This window comes from Ixodes scapularis, unplaced genomic scaffold (genome assembly GCF_016920785.2).
Source record: "Ixodes scapularis isolate PalLabHiFi unplaced genomic scaffold, ASM1692078v2 PGA_scaffold7__128_contigs__length_106722199, whole genome shotgun sequence".
NCBI classification, from domain to species: Eukaryota; Metazoa; Arthropoda; class Arachnida; order Ixodida; family Ixodidae; genus Ixodes; species Ixodes scapularis.
Window position 1 is genome coordinate 98,777,949 of NW_024609882.1, and position 18,554 is coordinate 98,796,502.

The 18,554-nt window shown below is 51.9% G+C and overlaps 1 protein-coding gene across 1 annotated transcript; it reads right to left on the reverse strand.

The window, feature by feature from the left end:
• Positions 1–6,386: 6,386 nt before the first annotated feature.
• On the reverse strand, positions 6,387–14,735 carry LOC121833260. Its single transcript, XM_042286401.1, has 3 exons — positions 14,707–14,735; positions 12,208–12,415; positions 6,387–6,920 (listed from the first exon to the last, which is right to left on the reverse strand). Exons 1-3 carry the CDS (start codon positions 14,713–14,715, stop codon positions 6,529–6,531), a joined length of 609 nt encoding a protein of 202 aa, XP_042142335.1. The 5' UTR covers positions 14,716–14,735; the 3' UTR covers positions 6,387–6,528.
• Positions 14,736–18,554: the final 3,819 nt, after the last annotated feature.

The following is an 18,554-nucleotide window of genomic DNA, read 5'->3' on the forward strand; positions in this document are numbered from 1 at the left end:
TCACCTCCCCGACCTCTCTGTGCCGGTCATTTTAGGGCGAGACTTTCTCGCTCGAACAGGGATGGTTACCGTGAGGGCCCCTTTGGACCGGTGAAACCCTTTTGCGAATCCCCGGCTGCCTCCACGGCCCCCGTCCCGACGAGCGCAGCGAACAACCTGAGTCGCGAGGGAGACGCTCTTTCCCCGAAACCGGTTGCGGGCTGCGCGGCTGTGCACCCCCCTGCTCCCAAAGCGGCGCCCGCCGCCGGAGCGAGGGATCGTGCCCCCCACCCACTGTTGACACCCACGTGCGGTATTACGGGACTTGATAGGGCGCGCCTCTCGTCGTTGTTATACTCTTTTGACACGATGTTCACGGACCGACCCGGCTGCGCTGACTCAGTGCGGCATCGGATCGACACAGGAGATGCTCGCCCTTGGCGATGTAATCCTCGTCCGGTCAGTTTGGCTAAGAGGAAGGCCATTGACGCCGCCCTGGATGAGATGATCGACACCGGCGTTGTCCGGCGTTCAGAGAGCCCATGGGGCTTTCCGGTCGTTCTCGTCCCAAAGAAAGACGGCACATCCCGCCTCTGCGTTGACTACCGCAAACTGAACGAAGTCACCCGTAAAGACGCCTACCCGTTCCAAAGCATCGACTCTATCATATCGAACCTTGGCGGAGCGAAGTACTTTACAACTCTCGACGCCAGCAGAGGCTACCTACAGGTACGAGTCGAACCCGAAGACGCGGCCAAAACAGCCTTTGTCTGTCACCGTGGACTTTTTGAGTTCACGCGCATGCCGTTCGGGCTTACGGGAGCGCCCATGACATTCCAGCGACTGATGGACCGTGTCCTCGGGGAAGCGAGATGGTCATATGCCATGGCGTACCTCGACGACATTGTCGTGTACTCGGACACCTTCGAGGACCACCTGCGTCATTTGGAGGATGTTCTTGAGAGACTAAGAGCTGCCGGAATCACTCTGAATCCGAAAAAGGCCCAAGTCGCGGAGACCCGCATTTCTTTGTTGGGGTTCACGATCGACAGGGGCCACGTCTCGCCTTGCCCGGAAAAACTCCAGGCACTCCTGGAGTACCCGGCGCCGACGGACGTCAGCTCTCTGCGCCGCTATCTTGGGATGATAAACTTCTATCGTCAGTTTATCCCGGGATGTGCGGCTCTCCAGGCTCCCTTAACCCGCTTATTGAGGAAGTCTGCGAAGTGGGACTGGGGCCCTGAGCAGCAGGCCGCTTTTGGTAGCCTCGCTGATGCTCTAGTGGCCACTGCCAACCTGAAACTGCCCGACCTGAACCGATCGTTCGTGATCCAAACTGACGCGAGCGACCGGGGACTCGGGGCGGTTTTGCTCCAGGAGCACGAAGGCGCGCTCCGACCGGTTGCGTTTGCCAGCCGATCGTTGACGCCCGCCGAGACCCGATACAGCGTGACCGAACGAGAGTGCCTAGCCATGGTGTTTGCTCTCCGTAAGTTCGACATGTTTGTTGACGGGACTACCTTCGTCATTGAGACCGACCATGCCGCTCTAAGGTGGCTAACCCGCCTTCGAGAGCCTGCAGGTCGCCTGGCGAGGTGGGCGCTAACGTTACAGCGCTACGACTATGTGGTGCGCTACCGGAAAGGGAGCACGAACGTGGTGGCCGACGCTTTGTCTCGGGCCCCCGTTGCGTGTGCGAGCCCGTCCGAGTCAGAAAGCCAAACCAAAAATGTGATTGCGTCCGAGCCACGCACAGCCCCGTCCAACGGAACACCGGCCCCCCCGTGTTCCGCAGACGCGACCGTGAACCTCGTCGACCCTATAGGCGGCGTGGGGATCCCCTTTGGCAAACAAGAGCTACGAGAAGCACAGCGGAACGATTCGTATTGTCGAGAAGTTATCGACGGACTCATGAAGGAGTCGGACTCGTCGGAGTCGGGCGGCGCGGCCGCCGGGCGATCAGCTGGTACTGCTGAAAACGCCGAGCGCCGGAAAGCCACTGGTGGTGTGGTTGGCGCGTTGGATTCGTTCCTGCTTGATGCTGACGGGCTTCTTTTGCGGTATATACCATGTGAGAACGAGACATCTGATCCGTTCAAGGTGGTGGTACCCCGCGGGCTGAGAGGCGCCCTGTTGCGCTTCTATCACGACACCCCCTTGGCCGGGCACTCGAGTGGCCCTAAGACTTACCGAAAGTTGTGTCACTCTGCTACCTGGCCGAACATGAAGAGGGACGTTCTCAGATACGCCCGCTCCTGCCACCTGTGCCAAAGCCTCAAGCCACGAGGCGGCAAACCCCCCGGCTTGTTGCAGCCCATCAAAAGCCAGCAACCCTGGTCTCTTGCGGCTTGCGACATCGTCGGCCCTTTTCCAAGGAGCCCGAGGGGTCATCAGTACCTGCTGGTTGTCACGGACCACTTCAGCAAATGGGTGGAACTATTTCCTCTCCGAACGCTGACGGCTCGAGTGATCCTAGATAAGCTACTGGAGGTGTTCTCGCGCTTCGGGTATCCCCAGGCTTTGATAACTGACAACGCCAGCGTCTTCACGGCAAAGGTATTCGTGGACACCTGTGCAGCCCTTGGCATTAAGCACAATAGGACCACGACGTACCACCCCCAGTCGAATGTGACCGAGCGTGTCAACCGCAACCTCAAGCCAATGCTTGCGGCTTATGCGGAGCGACACAAAGATTGGGACACCTATCTCCCTGAGATTGGGTTTGCTCTGCGATCCACGGTCAACCGATCGACGGGTTTCACCCCTGCCATGCTTACCTTCGGGCGAGAGCTCCCGAACCCCATGGACCGCGTGTTAGCGGCGAGTGATGGGGTGAACGACGCGCGGCCAGCTTATGCTGATTACACACGGCAGCTCCAGTCGCGGATAACGGAGGTCTTCTCTAAAGCCCACCGAAATCTGGAAGCGGCAAGAGCTAGCCAGAAGGCCCAGTACGACCGCTCGCATCGAGACGTCCGCTATCAGGTGGGCGACCTCGTGCTGAGGCGCGCGCACGTGCTTAGCGATGCAAGCAAGGCCTTCTCAGCAGCGCTGGCGCCAAAATGGTCGGGCCCGTACCGAGTTAAAGAGACATGCTCCCGCCTTGTCTATAAACTAACGGACCTGCAATGCAGGGACGTTGGGGGACCGGTACATGTCTGCGACCTGAAACCCTACACCAGGAGGGAGGGGGAGCCGACCGAGGACACCTGTTCCTCGCGGCAGCAGACACGCTCGCGGCAACCGGCACGCTCGCGGCGAAGCGGGGCCAGCGGCCTTTGTCAGCCTCCCCGCTATCCACTGCGAAGCCGTCGTAATTAGGGACGTCGAAATGCCGGTCTCCGCGCGACCCCTGGTCGCAAGGGGAGATCGCCAAATCAGTTCCCGGCGACTTCAGTTTGTGTACGCAGGGTGCCATTTAATTCTGTTGGTGGCACTGCGTGGCCTGCCTCCCGAGGACCCTTCCGCTCTGCGGTTGGGCCGGTTAATGTACGCACACTGTCTGTGGCCAGCTATTGGCACATGGGGATCCGACGGCGAACCACGTTCTCGGCAAGCGATTGCTTTTCCTTTGTTGACAGCGTTTTCGACCGAGAACAGAGGCGCCGGTCCACCCGGTTTCCCCTATCCACGGGCCGGGAAGAAGCGCCCGCGGCCAAGTTGCGAAAATCAGCCAGAGGATGCCCCACTGGCTTCTCTATGCCTGTTTTTTCGCCGCCGCGCGGTTTCGTGCCCCACTTCCACCCCGCGGGAGGAAGAAGGGGGAACAGAGGGTAAGTTCTTTCTGCGCAAGACGTAGGAAGATGCCCCGATGTCCGCCTCTGAAGTCGGTTTCTTCAACACCCCCCCCCCCCCCCCCCAACGTCTTGCGGGGGAGACTGGGGAAAAGAGAGGAAGTGGGCCAGAACTGTTGCGGCCCCGACCTTTGGGGGGGAGAGGAGGTGGGGGTGCCCGGGGCTATCGAGCACAGGAATTGACAGAAGACCCGCTGAGTTCTCAGTCTTTCTCTTCCAAGATGAGCGAGCAGCAGCCCGGCACCCAGCCCCGAGCCTCTGACAGCGGCCCTTCCCGGGAAACGTGTTTTCCCGAACGGGGATCAAGGAGGGCCGCGAGGCGAAGGCGTTTTTCCGGCCGCGGGCCGCAACGGCGATTCGGGACCTGCCCGGGCCAACACCACCTGTCGGTTGACTGCGGTGGCTATGGGGGCCACCGGGACCGGGTCCGCGGGCCACCAGGACGAGCGGCTCTTGAGGGGGATGCATTGCCAAGGGCGCAACGAGACGGGGCCTGCCCGGGCCGCCGCTACCCTCCGGTTGACTGCGGCGGTCATGGGGGCCACCAGCACCGGGCTCACGGCCTGACCGGACCGGCGGGTTCCCTCGGGGCTCCATCGGCGGCTGCCGCCGCAACGGCCAGGAGCGACGCCGTTCTCGGGGCCTGCCCGGGCCGCCGCCACCCTTCGGTCGACTGCGGCCGCCATGGGGGCCACCAGCACCGGGCTCGCGGGCAGACCGGACCGGCGGGTCACCTCGGGGCTCCATCGGCGGCGGCTGCGGCGGCCGTGGACGACGCAGCTCCCGGATCAGCGGCCGGGGCGCCCACCACCGGTGGCGGCGGGAGAAGGTCGGTGCGCCACGTCGCGACGTGGACTTCTCAGAAAGGCACGGAGCCGCCTCGCTGTTATGTCTCGTGCCGTAAGTGGTCGCAGCAGCGGCGCCCGCGGCCAGGGGCACCATCAAGGACGGTGCTGCCAGTGTTTTTGGGCCGCACTTTGGACGAGGGGGACCGGGAGGCTCAGGGCGCCTGTTTTGCCCCGGATCCCGGTGCCGTGTACTGCGGAGTGTGCGGCACGCTGCGCCTCCACGAGGTGCATGAGGAGTGCCGCTACCACCGGGACCGGGTCCGGGGAGCAACGCCGAGCGCCGACCCCACCCCGACCGACCTGCACGTCGCCCTCGACCAGCCCGGCGCCGTGGAGGCGGTGCTGGCCTACATGACCCAGAGGCCAGGGTTCGCGGCGGCCGTGCTGGAGGGGAGCCTGCTGCAGCTCCCGGTGACGTCGGCGGTGCCGGCAGAGGCCGGGGACGCCTCGTCGGCAGGAACGTCCGCGTCAACGGGGACGTCCACACCGACCGGCGGGGACCTCGGCTGCGGCGACGGCGGTGAGTACGCCGACCTCCCGTCGGGTGACGAACTGATGTTGTTTTAGGCGGGAGGCGGCGTACGGGAACTCTGAGGGACGGCGGGGTAGGCGATTGTTTATCTTTTTTTTTAATGTATTTTTTTGTGTGTTTTTGCTTTTGTTTTGTACATTTTGGGGGTATGAGAGCCGGCAACCCTTTCTTTCCCTAAAGGGGTGCCAACAGTTTTAAGGAGGGGGGAATGTGGGAGCCTCTGGCTCCCTTTCCCTGATCCGGCCTTCTGGCCGCGGGCACGACGTCGGAGGCCACTCGGCTTCCGACCGGAGCGTACCGTATCGTGGCAAGGAGAGGCAGCCATCTTGGTTGTCTACTCTCGCCACTCCTCCGTCCGCGTCCCTCCCGCTGGGGGGGACGTAGGGAACTTCCCTTTGGCGGGCTCGCCCGCCCCTCCGGGGACGAGGCCGGAGCCGCCAGGGAGAGAAAGAGAGAGAGAGCGTGTCCTCCGGCCGCTCGGGGAAGGGACTGTTCTGCTGGACTTGAAACTGTTCGGACGTGCGGCCACGCACTCTGCTGCCCCACCTCCGTCCAGGCTCTCGGGAAAGTGCGGCAAGGTAAGGACAACCTCCCCCTTGCCGTTACTAGTCTTTATATCTTTGTATTTATCCGGACAAATAAACCCCGGGTGTCCCTCTATTCTGTGTGTCCGTGTACTCCCTTCGTGAGTCCCGGCTAGCGGGTGCAGCCAACAGTCGAACCCGTCGTAGCGGTGACTCTGATCCGCTGCGGGGTGGTGGTTTCGCGGTCGGCCTCCTATCCGGACGCCTCGCACCCATTTGAGACCTCCACACCATTAAGCTGAGACTGCAGCTAATGCCACAAACACGAGAGCTCGGGGTAGCTGCTGTGAAGTGTTCTTAAAGCAGAAAAAGCACTCGTGCTAGAAATGCACCTCTCGAAGCTAGGAGTGCGGTCTAGCTCGCACTTGCACTTTGGCTGCAGTCTCAGCTGAAGGGTGAACAAAGTATAGTTGGGTATTGTCACATGCACAACTATTCACGGCAGTGCACTTGTAAGCAAAAAGCAAATTGTTGTGTGTATGTTTATACAGCCGGAAGTTAGTCTGCCTCAGTGGGCATCTGGTGTCTCGGCTGTAGATGAGCAATTTAGCCAGTGCGGTACAACCGCTAACCTGGGGTCTTTAACGTGCACCACGCAGTAGTGATACGCGACCGCACGCCGACACGATGCTCATCCAGATCGAAACGAGCAGGGGCGGGGATTGAACCCAGGATCCCTGGGTTCTGCACTTGTAAGAAATGTGAGGCTTTTTTAAAAGGCACTCTGTCATTTTTAAGTATCGGCAATTTGCCAGCCTTTCATGCCACATAAAATCAAACAAAAAAAGCTATTACCTAGACATGGGCTGGAGGTATTCTATCAGTGTCGGAGGTTCCAGATCAAAAAAGCTAGTTATCTGGCTTCCGTAGATACAGGTGTGGCAGTTTGACAGAAGGACAGCCACCCTGTACATGAGAGCCACTTTTTGCTTGCGGATCTTTTGATTCTTTTTAAAATCAACAAAGGCAAACTCGGCAACAACCTTGCCGAACCCCCATTCCACGGCTTGCCTTACGGTACTCATCGCTTTGTTAAATTCCACTTGTGCTGGGGTCGCCTTTGAGCCATAAGGCTTGAGCAGAAGTGGCCTCAAGGGATAGGCCGGGTCACCATACAGCACATATGAGTGGCCATCCACCAACTGCAACAATTTGTCGTACAGCTGGCTCTCTCGCAGCATACCTGCAGGGGAATGAATGGATGCAGGAGATTAAGTGTGAATCATCTGCAATTAATTTACATTCAGTTTTAGCACAAATAAGTGGAGCATTTCTGCAGGCAATACAAATAATTAACAAAGTTACCCGGAGTAAAAAATAAAGTATAGACATGCCATGAGGTTCCTGTAAGGTAAGTCAACATCACTTTGAATAAATTCTATCCCATCGCCATACAGCGAATTGTGTTCATAATGCTGAGGGCTCCACAGATAAAAACAAGCTTTAAAACTCCTCCTCCAAGCCATCAATCATGACCCAGCCACATATGGATTATGGACACTGCTGATTTAGTCATAATGCCCTCGCTAATCAACTGTTTTTGCCAAATTACTCAAGCACCAAGGAGCACTCTGGGGATGTATATGAACTGCATGCGCTCACCTTAGCAATCTAAGAAAGTTTAACTAAATACCCAAAATGAGGCATTGACAAACAGACATGCAAAGTACCATTTGTTTTATAGACCAACACGCGGCCCTGACGTCATGCAGCTGCGGTGGCGCTGTCGGCGGCACAGCGCCATGCGCAGACGCTTCACTCCTCCCAAATTCGATTTCTGCTCACGCGCAGTGCCCACACCTGGTGTGGGCAAAGGCGGGCTTGTTTGTAAACAGCGTGTCGGTCTATATTTTCGCTTTAAAAGTTACTGCTGCAGACATCATGTGTAGCACTTGTAACTAAACTCTCAGCATGCTCCTTGGTGCTCGGGTAATTTAACGAAGGGACTATTCTTTTTGGAACTTCACCAGTTTTTCAAAAGTGCAGTTGGGAGACGTTAACGGCATTTTCTCTGTGTTGTAGATCCTGTTGTTGTATGCCCCCTCGAGTCTCCTTCTTTTCAATACAGCTGCGCACTGCAGAGAAGTGCACACATGCAATGCAGGGAAGCTACAACATTTGCATGTCTTTCTTTTCCTTCCTTTTTCATTTGTTTCCCAATTGACCAGGAGGTGCTAAGAGACTAAGCCACAGTGCGTAATGAAGACTCTGCCGCCTTTTACAGTTCTAGCAAGAGGCAGTTTACATTGTGTGTAGCAAAAGGCAAAAACTTGCACAAGGAAAACCTCATGTTCTACAACAACAAAAACAAAAGAAACAGCTGTAGAACAGTTACTGATAGAGTAAAAGAATTTGAGAACATAAGTCTAGCAAAGGGTATAAAGTGCCGAAAAAGTATGCACTATTATTCCCAACGGGGACGTACAGTCATCAATCAATCCCTACCCAGCTCACGTTTTAAATACTCATACTCATCCGTACATAGGGCCAAAGACGTTTTGCTGGCGCACTTGTTTCCCCTAGCACTAATCTCAAAAGCCTTATGTAGTTCGCATGACACCTTGTATTTTGCCAAAATTTGTGTGCTGTTGAATGATGGGGTGCAAGAGCATCTGCTGCAATGAACGTCTAGATGCCCTGACGGTGTCGTCTTAGTGGATGCTGCGTGTTCACTGGCTCAATCATTCACACATCTGCAATGTACCAACTGGCCCATCTAAGCCCATTAATAAGTCTAACATACAGAAACATAAATATGAAGCATAAACATAACTCATGAAAAATCTGATCAGAAAGCTACAGCTACATATATGTCAGTGCCCACCAAAAGCACCCTCAATTTCTTTTATTGAATTGAAGGGCTATTGAAGCACATCAGACCTTCAATATTACTAAGGATTTTTGGCTATTGTGAAGTCTTTTGCGGACTTTATACAATTTGTGCCTAATTGGGAAGATGTTTGAATGTGCGTCTATAAATGTTGTCATCTGGCATAATTTGTGCATTATTTGCAATAACTTAAAACAATAAATTTGGCTAACCTCTAGTTGGCCATGTTGCTGGAAGGTGGGTCTATGGAGAGGTCTTGAGGCCTGCCCTTATAGTTCTCAAATATCCATTGTATTTGTTTTTGTGAAATGAGCAGCTTATTTCAATTTGTTGATGTCATGCTATTGTAATAGCCATTCTCATGTAACACGCCCTGCAAGCCATAGGATCATGGCTAATGCCGCCTCATTGATTCGCAAGAATTGTCTCTCAGCCCTTCTTTATTTCTGCAACCACTTTTCAGGCGGTTTCTAGCAATTCCTGGCGATTGTTTCATTGGTGTGCCCCATAACAGGGCAGCTGAAGGAGTAGAAAGCAGGAGTGTTAGTGAAACCTCAACAAAGCTAACACCCAAGATACAGCCTCAGAATGTTAAGTTTGCAGGACACATTTTGTAACTGCCAGGTAACTCCACTTTCATAACGCGTTTATGGTCGTGCAAGCTTTTGCAATGGCTTTACTCGCTCGTGATGTCGATGCCCTTTGCCTTTTGTTTCATCAAGGCTGTAAATGAAAAACCCTGCAACCACCAGTGAACACTACACAATGAGCCTTGTGTTGTTTTTAAACACTTCGCAAAATCGGAATTTACAATGTGGTTATGGTGTCGATGACAACAACCTCACCGCTTGGGCGAACTTTCTATTGTGGCGCCCTAAACGTAAAAGAAATGTGGGGTTTTAGTGAATTTTTTAACCGCAGAATTAAGCTTGTCTTGCATCAGAATCGTCCGCCTAAAAATAAACACTTGCATTGGCGGATCTTTGCCGCTGCATATTGACACTTTCTGCCCCTTCTTGGAAAGCCCAGCAGCTGGTGCGGCCTTTTGGAATGTGCACTGGGAGCTTGATGCAAACTCTCTCCTGGCTCGAACTGGCTGACCTTGGCTCCCCGGCGGGTCCGTGTATGCTTTGGACTTCCATTGGTACTGGGCCATATGCTCTCGTGGGCTTGCAAGATGTCTTGCCCGGTTCCTCAAGAAGTCTCTGGATGGTCCCCCCACAATGGCCAGTTTCGTCTTGGGACGGTGTCCGTGCAGCAGGAAAGCTGGCTTCTCACAATTGGCTGTGTGAGGAGTGCATCGATAGACACCCAGGTACTCTACCACAGCTTCCTTCAGGGGCCGTTGCTCGTGGGCACTGAGTTGCACAAAGTCCTCGAATACACGTTTAAAATGCCCAATTTGGCCGTTGCTTTGAGAATAATACACAGAGGAAAAGGTGTTTTTCACTCCCCGATCTTTCAAGAATACTTCAAACTCGGCAGACATGAACTGACGATTGTGATCGCTGACAAGTTTGGCTGGGTAGCCCTCATGAATAAACACCGGCCATAAAAAAGAAACAATACTTCCCGACATCACTCTTCATCAGGCACACCTCCGGACACTTAATGAATTCGTCAATTAACATAATGGCATACCAGGGATCATTTGGCGCACATGACAAAGGTCCCACAATCTTGATTCCAAGTTCCTCCCATGGAGCAGCAGCACACACGTAGTGTTGAAACACTTCAATGCCTGACCATTGACTTTGAGGGGCGAACAAGCGATGGCCTCGATTCCAAGTATGTTTGTGCCTTTCGATAGGACGTAGAAATGCACGTCAACGTTTCACTCCTTGTAACCAACCACGGCAACAAAACAATCTGTCACTCCAATATTCCGCTGCGAAAAATCAAACAAATTAACAGCCAATTCCTGTAGCCGAAGCGAAGAATCAGAATTCTTCTGATATGTATCTTCAGAGATTATCGAAACTGCTGACCCGGTGTAAACCAAAATATATAACACCGTCCCCTCGACATGAAGAGAAATGGAGATACTGCTTTTCGTGTACCTGTGGAATACTGAGGACGGCATCCTCGCAGCTATCCAAGCAGCCAACTTCTCTGATGGCGCGGACTTCATTAATGTGGACGGCGGTACTCATGCAGACAGCATGAAAATGCCAGAATGTTCCAAATGCAGTGCATGTTTTCCTTCTTGTCTTGCATGTACCAAAATTCGCAAGATGTCCCGACGACCTAGAACGGTAGAACTTCTTTCCAGAGGGGGCGGAGGCTCACCTTCCCATGGTTGATCGGCGCTCCGCATAGGCTTAGCGTCTACCTTCTGCATTGCTGAAGCTGATACAAGTTCCTTGGAATAGCGTATTGTTTCTTCGACCAAACAACCGATGACCAGTGCAAGGTCCGGGGTGAGACAAGTACCCTCCAGGAGCAGCCGCTCTCGTAGCTGGTGGATCGACGTCTTTGCAACTAGCTGGTCCTGGATGAGGTCGTCCACCATGGCTACAAACTCGCAGTCGACGACAGGTCCCGTAGTTCAGCAAAAAATGTGTCAATGGATTCCCCAGGTAGCTGCACTCGCTGCCCGAAGCCATGTCGTGCGTCGGACACGTTTCAAGTTGCCGCAAAGTAGCTCCCCAGGACTGCCAGAGCGATATCGTACTTGTCCAGTGCAGTGGGTGTCTTTTGGACTTCAGGGCCCGTTTGCTCGAAGCGCTAACCGCGGCTAAAGTTAGCCGCAGTACCTAGGAGAGGGCTTTTAAAATCACGTGACTGGCTCGGTAGGGATGCGGGGAATCATGGTGATGCCCCGGTGAGTGAGCGCCTCTCGCTTTGCAACTAATATGTCGTTGTAGCTGCAATATCGGGCGCGTAAGTCAGCGAATGGCGGAAGACGCTTTCGCTTTGCGTTACTTACTTAAATCTCAAAGCATGAGCAATGACCTGGCCGCATTTTTTAGATAGTCTCTCGATTCTGGCCATTCCTAAGCCTAAATGAACGCGATAATTGTCGGCATGGCAACGTCTTTCTCCTAGGTACTGCGGCTGACTTTAGCCGCGGTTAGCGCTTCGAGCAAACATGCCGAGGTGGTTCACGCAGTCCCAGTATCGGAGGGCGCGTCTCCGAAAGAGTGTAGAAGATCCATTGGCCCTTAACCCAGAGGCAGTGCAGCAGTAGGGCCTTCTGCCGAGCATGATAGTGGGCGCCGCCTCCCACAGCAAGCAAGTAGTTGTTAAACACACGTTGCCACTGTTTCCACAGAATAGAAGGTTTTCCAGGAGCAGGCAGGAATGAGGGAAACACCATAAGGCTCATGCTATCGCCTTCTCGTCGCCACTGTTGCCACAGCAGAAGCAGCCAAAGTGACACTGCTCCTTCAGTACCAATGAGGATTCCTTATCTTTATCATCTCTTCTCTTTTATAGCCATGCAAAGTGCTAGTGGCGCCACCATACGATAGTGGCACCGCCACGACAATCAGGATTACAAATAAGCATATAGCTCAGAATTTTCTACATATGTTTCACAACCCTTTCAAGAAATTATTTCTGACTCAAATTTCCCATTCGAGACACTGATATGCACTGTACCCTCTTTTTATCGCTGGTCTCAGGCAACAACACTTACCGGAGTCATGTCGACGTCCCTTGTATGGTCCGTCAAGCTCGCAAATGATTCCGTTTGCACACATAACTGATTGGTATTTTACCACATGGTGGCGCTTGTGCCCAGAGAAATACTCCTCCTGGGACTCTGAGGGGCGGCAGATGGCGCGTGCCGTGCCATCAATGAATCCCCAACAGTTCGTCAGGGGCGCTCCTTTTGCATGGACCGCCTGGTAGAAAGCAGAATGAAGTTTTAGACGAGGCAAGGCATACCCAGAAAATTTTTTCAGTGGGCGTTTTTCTTTGCTCAAACTGTTCAAAATGAAAAAAAAAAGAAAACAAGAGAGGAAAAGAAATTGCACAAACACAATCTTAGTTACTATTTTTCAGTTTCTTAGAAGGCAGAAATTCAACCTTTTTTGCCACATCTCATTCATTGAATCTTTAAAGAGGGAAACTTTAATGGTGAACAACGAAGACACACAATCATAAAATATAATAATGGGCTGTGAACAAAAAAAGTCCAGACAGGCCCACAAAATATTCCGGTGCATCAACTTAATAGGGGTGGCGATGTGGGTTGTTAGTTGATACTGATCAGCACTTGTCCTGTTTGCACTTCCCTTTTCTTTAGTCCTCGTTTACTGTGCGCTGTTTGCCTTTTCGTCTGCATACACTTCTCTGCGGAACACTCAGGTATCCCATGACTAAAAATTACAGAAGGGTGCCAGAGAATAGTGAAGTTTAAAATATGATTAAACATAAAAACTGCAATGTGCACTGGGGCAATGAGCAGGTAAAACATCATGCTCATTGTTCCTGTGTGCAGGCACGCAGAGCCATATATGTAGAGAGTTTGGCCATTCGTTGGGAAGTATAGGAGACAAATGAGGAGGCGCCATTGGCCGAAAGCAAGCTGGGCGTGTTCCAGGGCATCTTCAGAAATTTGAATGTGACCAACCAGAAGCCAGAAATAATACCCTGGCGGTGGTCGCGAGAAACAAACCTGATAACCGCATTGGAGTAACTCTCGGTGGCTGAAAATGTGGTACATGTGATGTTTCAATCACGCTCATCCAAAATGATGGTGGAAGAGTGCGACTAGCGATACGATCGAAATAATCCGTACGCCAAGCGCCGAGAATCTGCCGTCCGAGCGGTCACACTCTGTCCGCGCAAAACAGAGTTGCGCGGCGCATTCGTTTCTTACATCTCTCTGCATAATTATGATCAAAACAACACGTGAACCCCACTTTCAACCACAAAGAGTTACTACACTTTACTCTTACGCGCTTATTTAACCTTTTACGAGCATATACCTTTGATCAGAACTGTTTCTCGCTACCACCGCTAGGGGATTCTTTTCGGCTTCTGTTTGGTCAGGAGAGCATGCCAAGCCCTCTTTCCGAGTCTGCCGCACGCCCTGGCTCTGCCCGCACCTCCCATTGACCAAACTATTTACATATATGGCTCTGCAGGCACGTAGCCAGGGGGGACCCATGCGGCCCTTCCCTCCCCCCTCGAACTCTTCCATTTTCCTGGGACTTCCTCTCCCGCTCAAGCAGCATTTTGTCATGGGCAACCCCGCGACACCCCCCCCCCCCCCCCCCCCCCCCCCCCCCCGAAACAAACTCCTGCCTATGTGCCTGCATGCGTAGATCACATTTTTCAGAAATGGTCGTGCTATGGTCATGCTTTGGGTTCTTTACATTCTTTGATGCCATTTTACGAGAAAGGAGCAGAAAAAAGTGCCAATTTCAATCATTTTGTGGGGTCTAAAGATTTAGTGGGAGCCGCCATCGGTCAATAGAGTTGGCGGGAGGACACTTTCGGGGCTGACTTAGATGTTCCGGTGCAAGTTCAGAAGCGCAACCCCTAGCAAGCGCTATTGGGACAATGAAGCTCTTAACTATGAGTCGAGTCTTTGAAGTCTTGAGAACGAACATTCCGTTTCAGCAGTGCTAACAGGTGCGGTGCCTAGGATTCGCAGCAGGCGGTTTACATTAGGATACAAGGCCTCCGGGCAAAAGCAAGTTGCCTGTACCGCTGAGACGTGCTAAGTGGTGCGGTCCTTCCACGTCTGTTGTCCAAACCAGAACTTCCCCAGAAAGTTTATTTAACGTTGGACACAACATCGTCCTCACTTAGGGAGGACGATGCCGCCAGACGTAAATGTGCCAACTCTTGTTGGAGACCCTGAGGACACGCTTGAAGTTGTAGGTCAATAATCATTCTTGACAAAGCGTCAAGTGACGGCTTGGCTATTGAACTCATTGCTTTCACGACTTGCGTGCTGAACATTAGTAAACATTACCCACACTAACTGTCTGCGGGTAATGTTTGTAAACGTTACCCACACAAACTGACACCAGACAAACACACACACACACAAATTGAGAGGGGGAAAAGGGAAAGGGGTAAAGAGGAACGTTGAAATTTCGGGGGGTGTTTTGATCCTTGAACACCTTTCGTGTCTACGCCACTGTACGAGTACTGTTTTGCCAGGTGTGGAGATCCTTACCCGAGACATCTGCTCCAACTTTGCCACGTCGAGCCAGTTGTGGATGTTTAGATCGTCCAGCAGGTGCCCGAAGGTGTTGTGGATGTGAAGCATGACCTTCGAGGCGACGCTTGAGAGCACGCTCGAATGACGGCCGAAGACCCCTTCAAGGTCGATCCATCGGTTTGGGTAAGCCAAACGGCGTAGTGTCACGTACAAGGCTTCCTCTCCGTCCATTTGGACACCTTGCGCCGACGTGATCGTCTCCGGCATCAAAAGAGCACGCTGAAGCTCTCCGATGTGCTCCTTCCTGAACCTGAACATACTTCTAAACATTTCATCGTCTAGACGGTCTACGTTCAACAAACCGCGCTCGGACTTGAAACGGCGGTTCGGAGGTTCTTCTAGTAATAAATAGGCGTCTTCAATCTCGCGCCAGCTAAGAGCGGAGAGAACTAGCGGGTCGGAGAAGATCCCGCGGCGATTCATAGCAAGAGGCACGATGGCACGAACACGAGTCACGACAAGGCGGCAGCGTCCGAGGGATGGCCGAATGGCTGTGATGGCTACCTTACGCTTGACTGGCTTGACATAGATTGGATCGCATTGGCCAGCGTGACTATCAGTTGTGCTCATTTACAAAATATGCAGATATGAGCACTTTAGTCAACTTAAAAAGAAATATAAAATATAAATAGTGACGCTAGTAAGCGATTACTAAAAATTAGACTAAAATAAATTATTTTACGTAAACTTTAGTGTCTGAAAGAGTCGCTTGTGGCGTTGCGTTAGCTCTCGCAACGATAGCGAATTGCGAAGGTTGCGAACGCGCCACTAAAACATGAATGCGTGGGTCCGCTACGGTACATATTGCGGGGGTCCTAGCGGACTGCGGATACCGTAGCGGGAAAGCCAGAACGATATACTAAAACTCTCTATTGTTTCCCCGTGCGTTTCCCTTGCGCCGGAAAGTGACCTTGTGTCCATCGGTCCCCCCATCCGAGGGGGGAAATGCTAATCCTCCCTCCGTGGGTTCCACCACGCTGCTCCGAACTTGTGAGATAAGGTGCTTGTTTCCGGGAGGGTTATAAGCCCCACGGATTATCGCCGAGACCAAAATGGCTGCTGGTTTGTCGGCGAGTGGTATTACAAAGGGTGGCACCACCCTAGCAAAGCGCAGATGAAGGCTCCCTAGTGCAGCCAAACTTTCCGAAGATTGTCTACTGAGCGTGGCACACCCTCGACACTTCTGACATCTGTCGGCAGCATCTCGCAGGTGGCATGCACCGCCTGCGAAATGTCACTGTAGATTGCCCAAAAGAGGTTCACTTTTACAGCGGAGCCTTTAAGGGCTAGTTTCCCCAGTATCATGTGCGCGAACAAACAACTGTCGACACAAAACTCCGGACAGCTACAACGACGGAGACCGGCTTGCTGGTTGTCTAGTTGCCGCCGACGCTCACAGGTGTGCGGCAACCTTTCCAGCCTTTTCACTCCGGTTTTTACCAGAGTGGAAAGGCTTAATTTCTCTGAAAGTCGTCCTCGAGGTCGTCCTTGGAGTGGTCCTAGACATCGTCCTTGACGTCGTCCTTGAGGTCGTCCAAGAAGTCGTCCAAGAAGTCGCCTAAAGGCCCGTCCAAACAGGATACTACAAAACTCACGACTCCGGCAAATCGTGCCGCGCTCCGCTTCCAGCCGTCGGAGGGAAATTTCCCTCCGTCAATTCTTCCCGGGGGGAAACTTCCCCCCGTCAAATCTCCCCCTCGCTTCCTAGACGGCGGCCTTGCTCTGCTTATCACGTGGGTCCGGAGAGCCACTCACACGCTCTGTTGGCTGTCGGTCAATCGCTCAAGGCCTCCGCTCACAATACGGAACCGCGTAGGACGCCATCACGACGAAAGTGAATCTCGACATAGAAAGCAGATCCGAGGCGGGCGAAACGCACCTTTCGACGCAGGAATGTCCCAAATCCACCCGAAGCCGGACCCCCTCGGCCTTCGAGCCGAGGCGACGGCGGTACGCGAGGTCGTTGGCGAGGTGAGCATGACGCAGGTGGCGTGTGATGTCAGAGAAAAGTGGAGAAGGCGAGGAGAGCAGTCGTGATCGTAAAAATTTTCACGACTCCTGCAAACATTTTTACGACTCCGACAAATCGTAAAAATAAAAGCGTCCGCTTCGATTTTCACGATTCTTTCGGAGTCGTGCGTTCTGTAGTGTCCTGTCTGGACACCCCTTAAGATGTCGTTTTAGATGTCATCGTCCTCTAGGCATCATCCTAGACGTCGTAAAAATAACAACTTCGCCGGTCCTCCATCTTCACGTGAGGTGAAAGGGCTCTACATTTTTTTCTGTTGTAAACGAGGCAAGCTCTTTTGTTGATATTTCCACTTTCCACCAGCAAGCTGCACCTCTAATAAATTGCAGCGCGATACATTGAGAAACCGATTTCGTCAGACTATAGAGGGTTCGAAGAATTGGTTTGCACATCATAGTTAGTTCAGGTTGCTTGAAGAACCACTGGAGCTCCCTTTCAACCAAATTTGACAAGTGAAAAATATTAAAAATTTGGAAGATCCAAGTTGGAAGTGTTAGTTGCCTAAAATAACTAACTTTGCCTTTATAATTTTTCAGAACTGATCTGTCCGATCTTCTGTTTGTTTCCACTCCTGCTTAAAGAAACTCGCAATGTCCTTCATCAGATGCGAAGTAAGTTTTGCCATTTTTATGAAGTAGACTGAACATTCTAGACTATTTATATATAGCATGAGTCAAAAATTTGTAGGAAACAAGAAGACAGCCATGATTTCGTTTTGATTTTAGTTAACTTTTTGTTGTCTCACTTTATGTCCATTTGATATAAAACCGATTGAACTTGGACAAATATGCTATTGAGACTGCTGCTTACGCTATTCTTGCAGAGAGGCTGTTATGCTAATGGGAATGAATATCAGCACATTCCTCATCATGCTTTAATGGATGACAACAAAACTCCAAAAAGCATCACACCCAAAAATGATACTTGCCTCAAGGGGGATTATATCCCTGGTCTAAGCGTCTATTACAGTTTATGGTTGTGATGCCTTGGCTCCTGCAAGAATGAGCTCGGCGCCTTGATAAAAAAATACAAACCGAACAATGTTTTGCAAGATCCTTGCTGTTGATTCTTACGAATGCAGCAATCTCGAACATATATTGGTGTTCATCTTCACAGCTGCATACCGCTCGTATAGAGTTGCAAATTCCGAACCTCACTCTAATATCAGCGTCTGCGAGTAACAAGCTGAAACATTCACCAAGTTGTACTTTGGGGGTAGACTTTACCTCGTGTAATTTTAAGAAGTAGCTCCCTTCCTGTGAAAAATTAGACCAACACTCTTAACATGTTCATGCTGTAGTTTGCTGCAAATAACAGAGTTCATTGCGGTTTGTGCCGGTAATACGATCTCTACAATTGCAGCAGGCAAATGATGGCGTTGTCTCGACTATAATTGTCTGCTTGGTGTGCCTATCGGGAGATGGCACCGCAAACATAACCCTTAGTTAACTCTATCGCCTGCATCGGTCCGAGATTAGTTGTTACATGTAGGCGCTGATTTTTCAAGCCTGTTTTAGATCAAGCCTTACTGATCTAATGACCTGTCATATTATATATATTCTTTTAGCCACTTACAAAAAATGTCAGCTGTCATTTATAAACTGAATCTCTTGGTTGTTTTCAGTGGTAGTTGTCATTTCAATAAGAAACAGCTATTTCTGGGCTCTTCACAAGCTAAATCTCGCAGTGAAATTTCTTTATAGTTCTTAGCGGGTCCGACTAGATTTATGTTTTTTTCAGTTGTCGGTTGAAGGGGGAAAGTAAATGAAAATTC

Excerpts from the sequence above, each read along its gene's own strand:
- LOC121833260 (XM_042286401.1), bottom strand. Across the intron at positions 6,921-12,207 it reads GGGACGTCGACATGACTCCG|GTATGCTGCGAGAGAGCCAG; the intron begins GTAAGTGTTGTT and ends ATTCCCCTGCAG.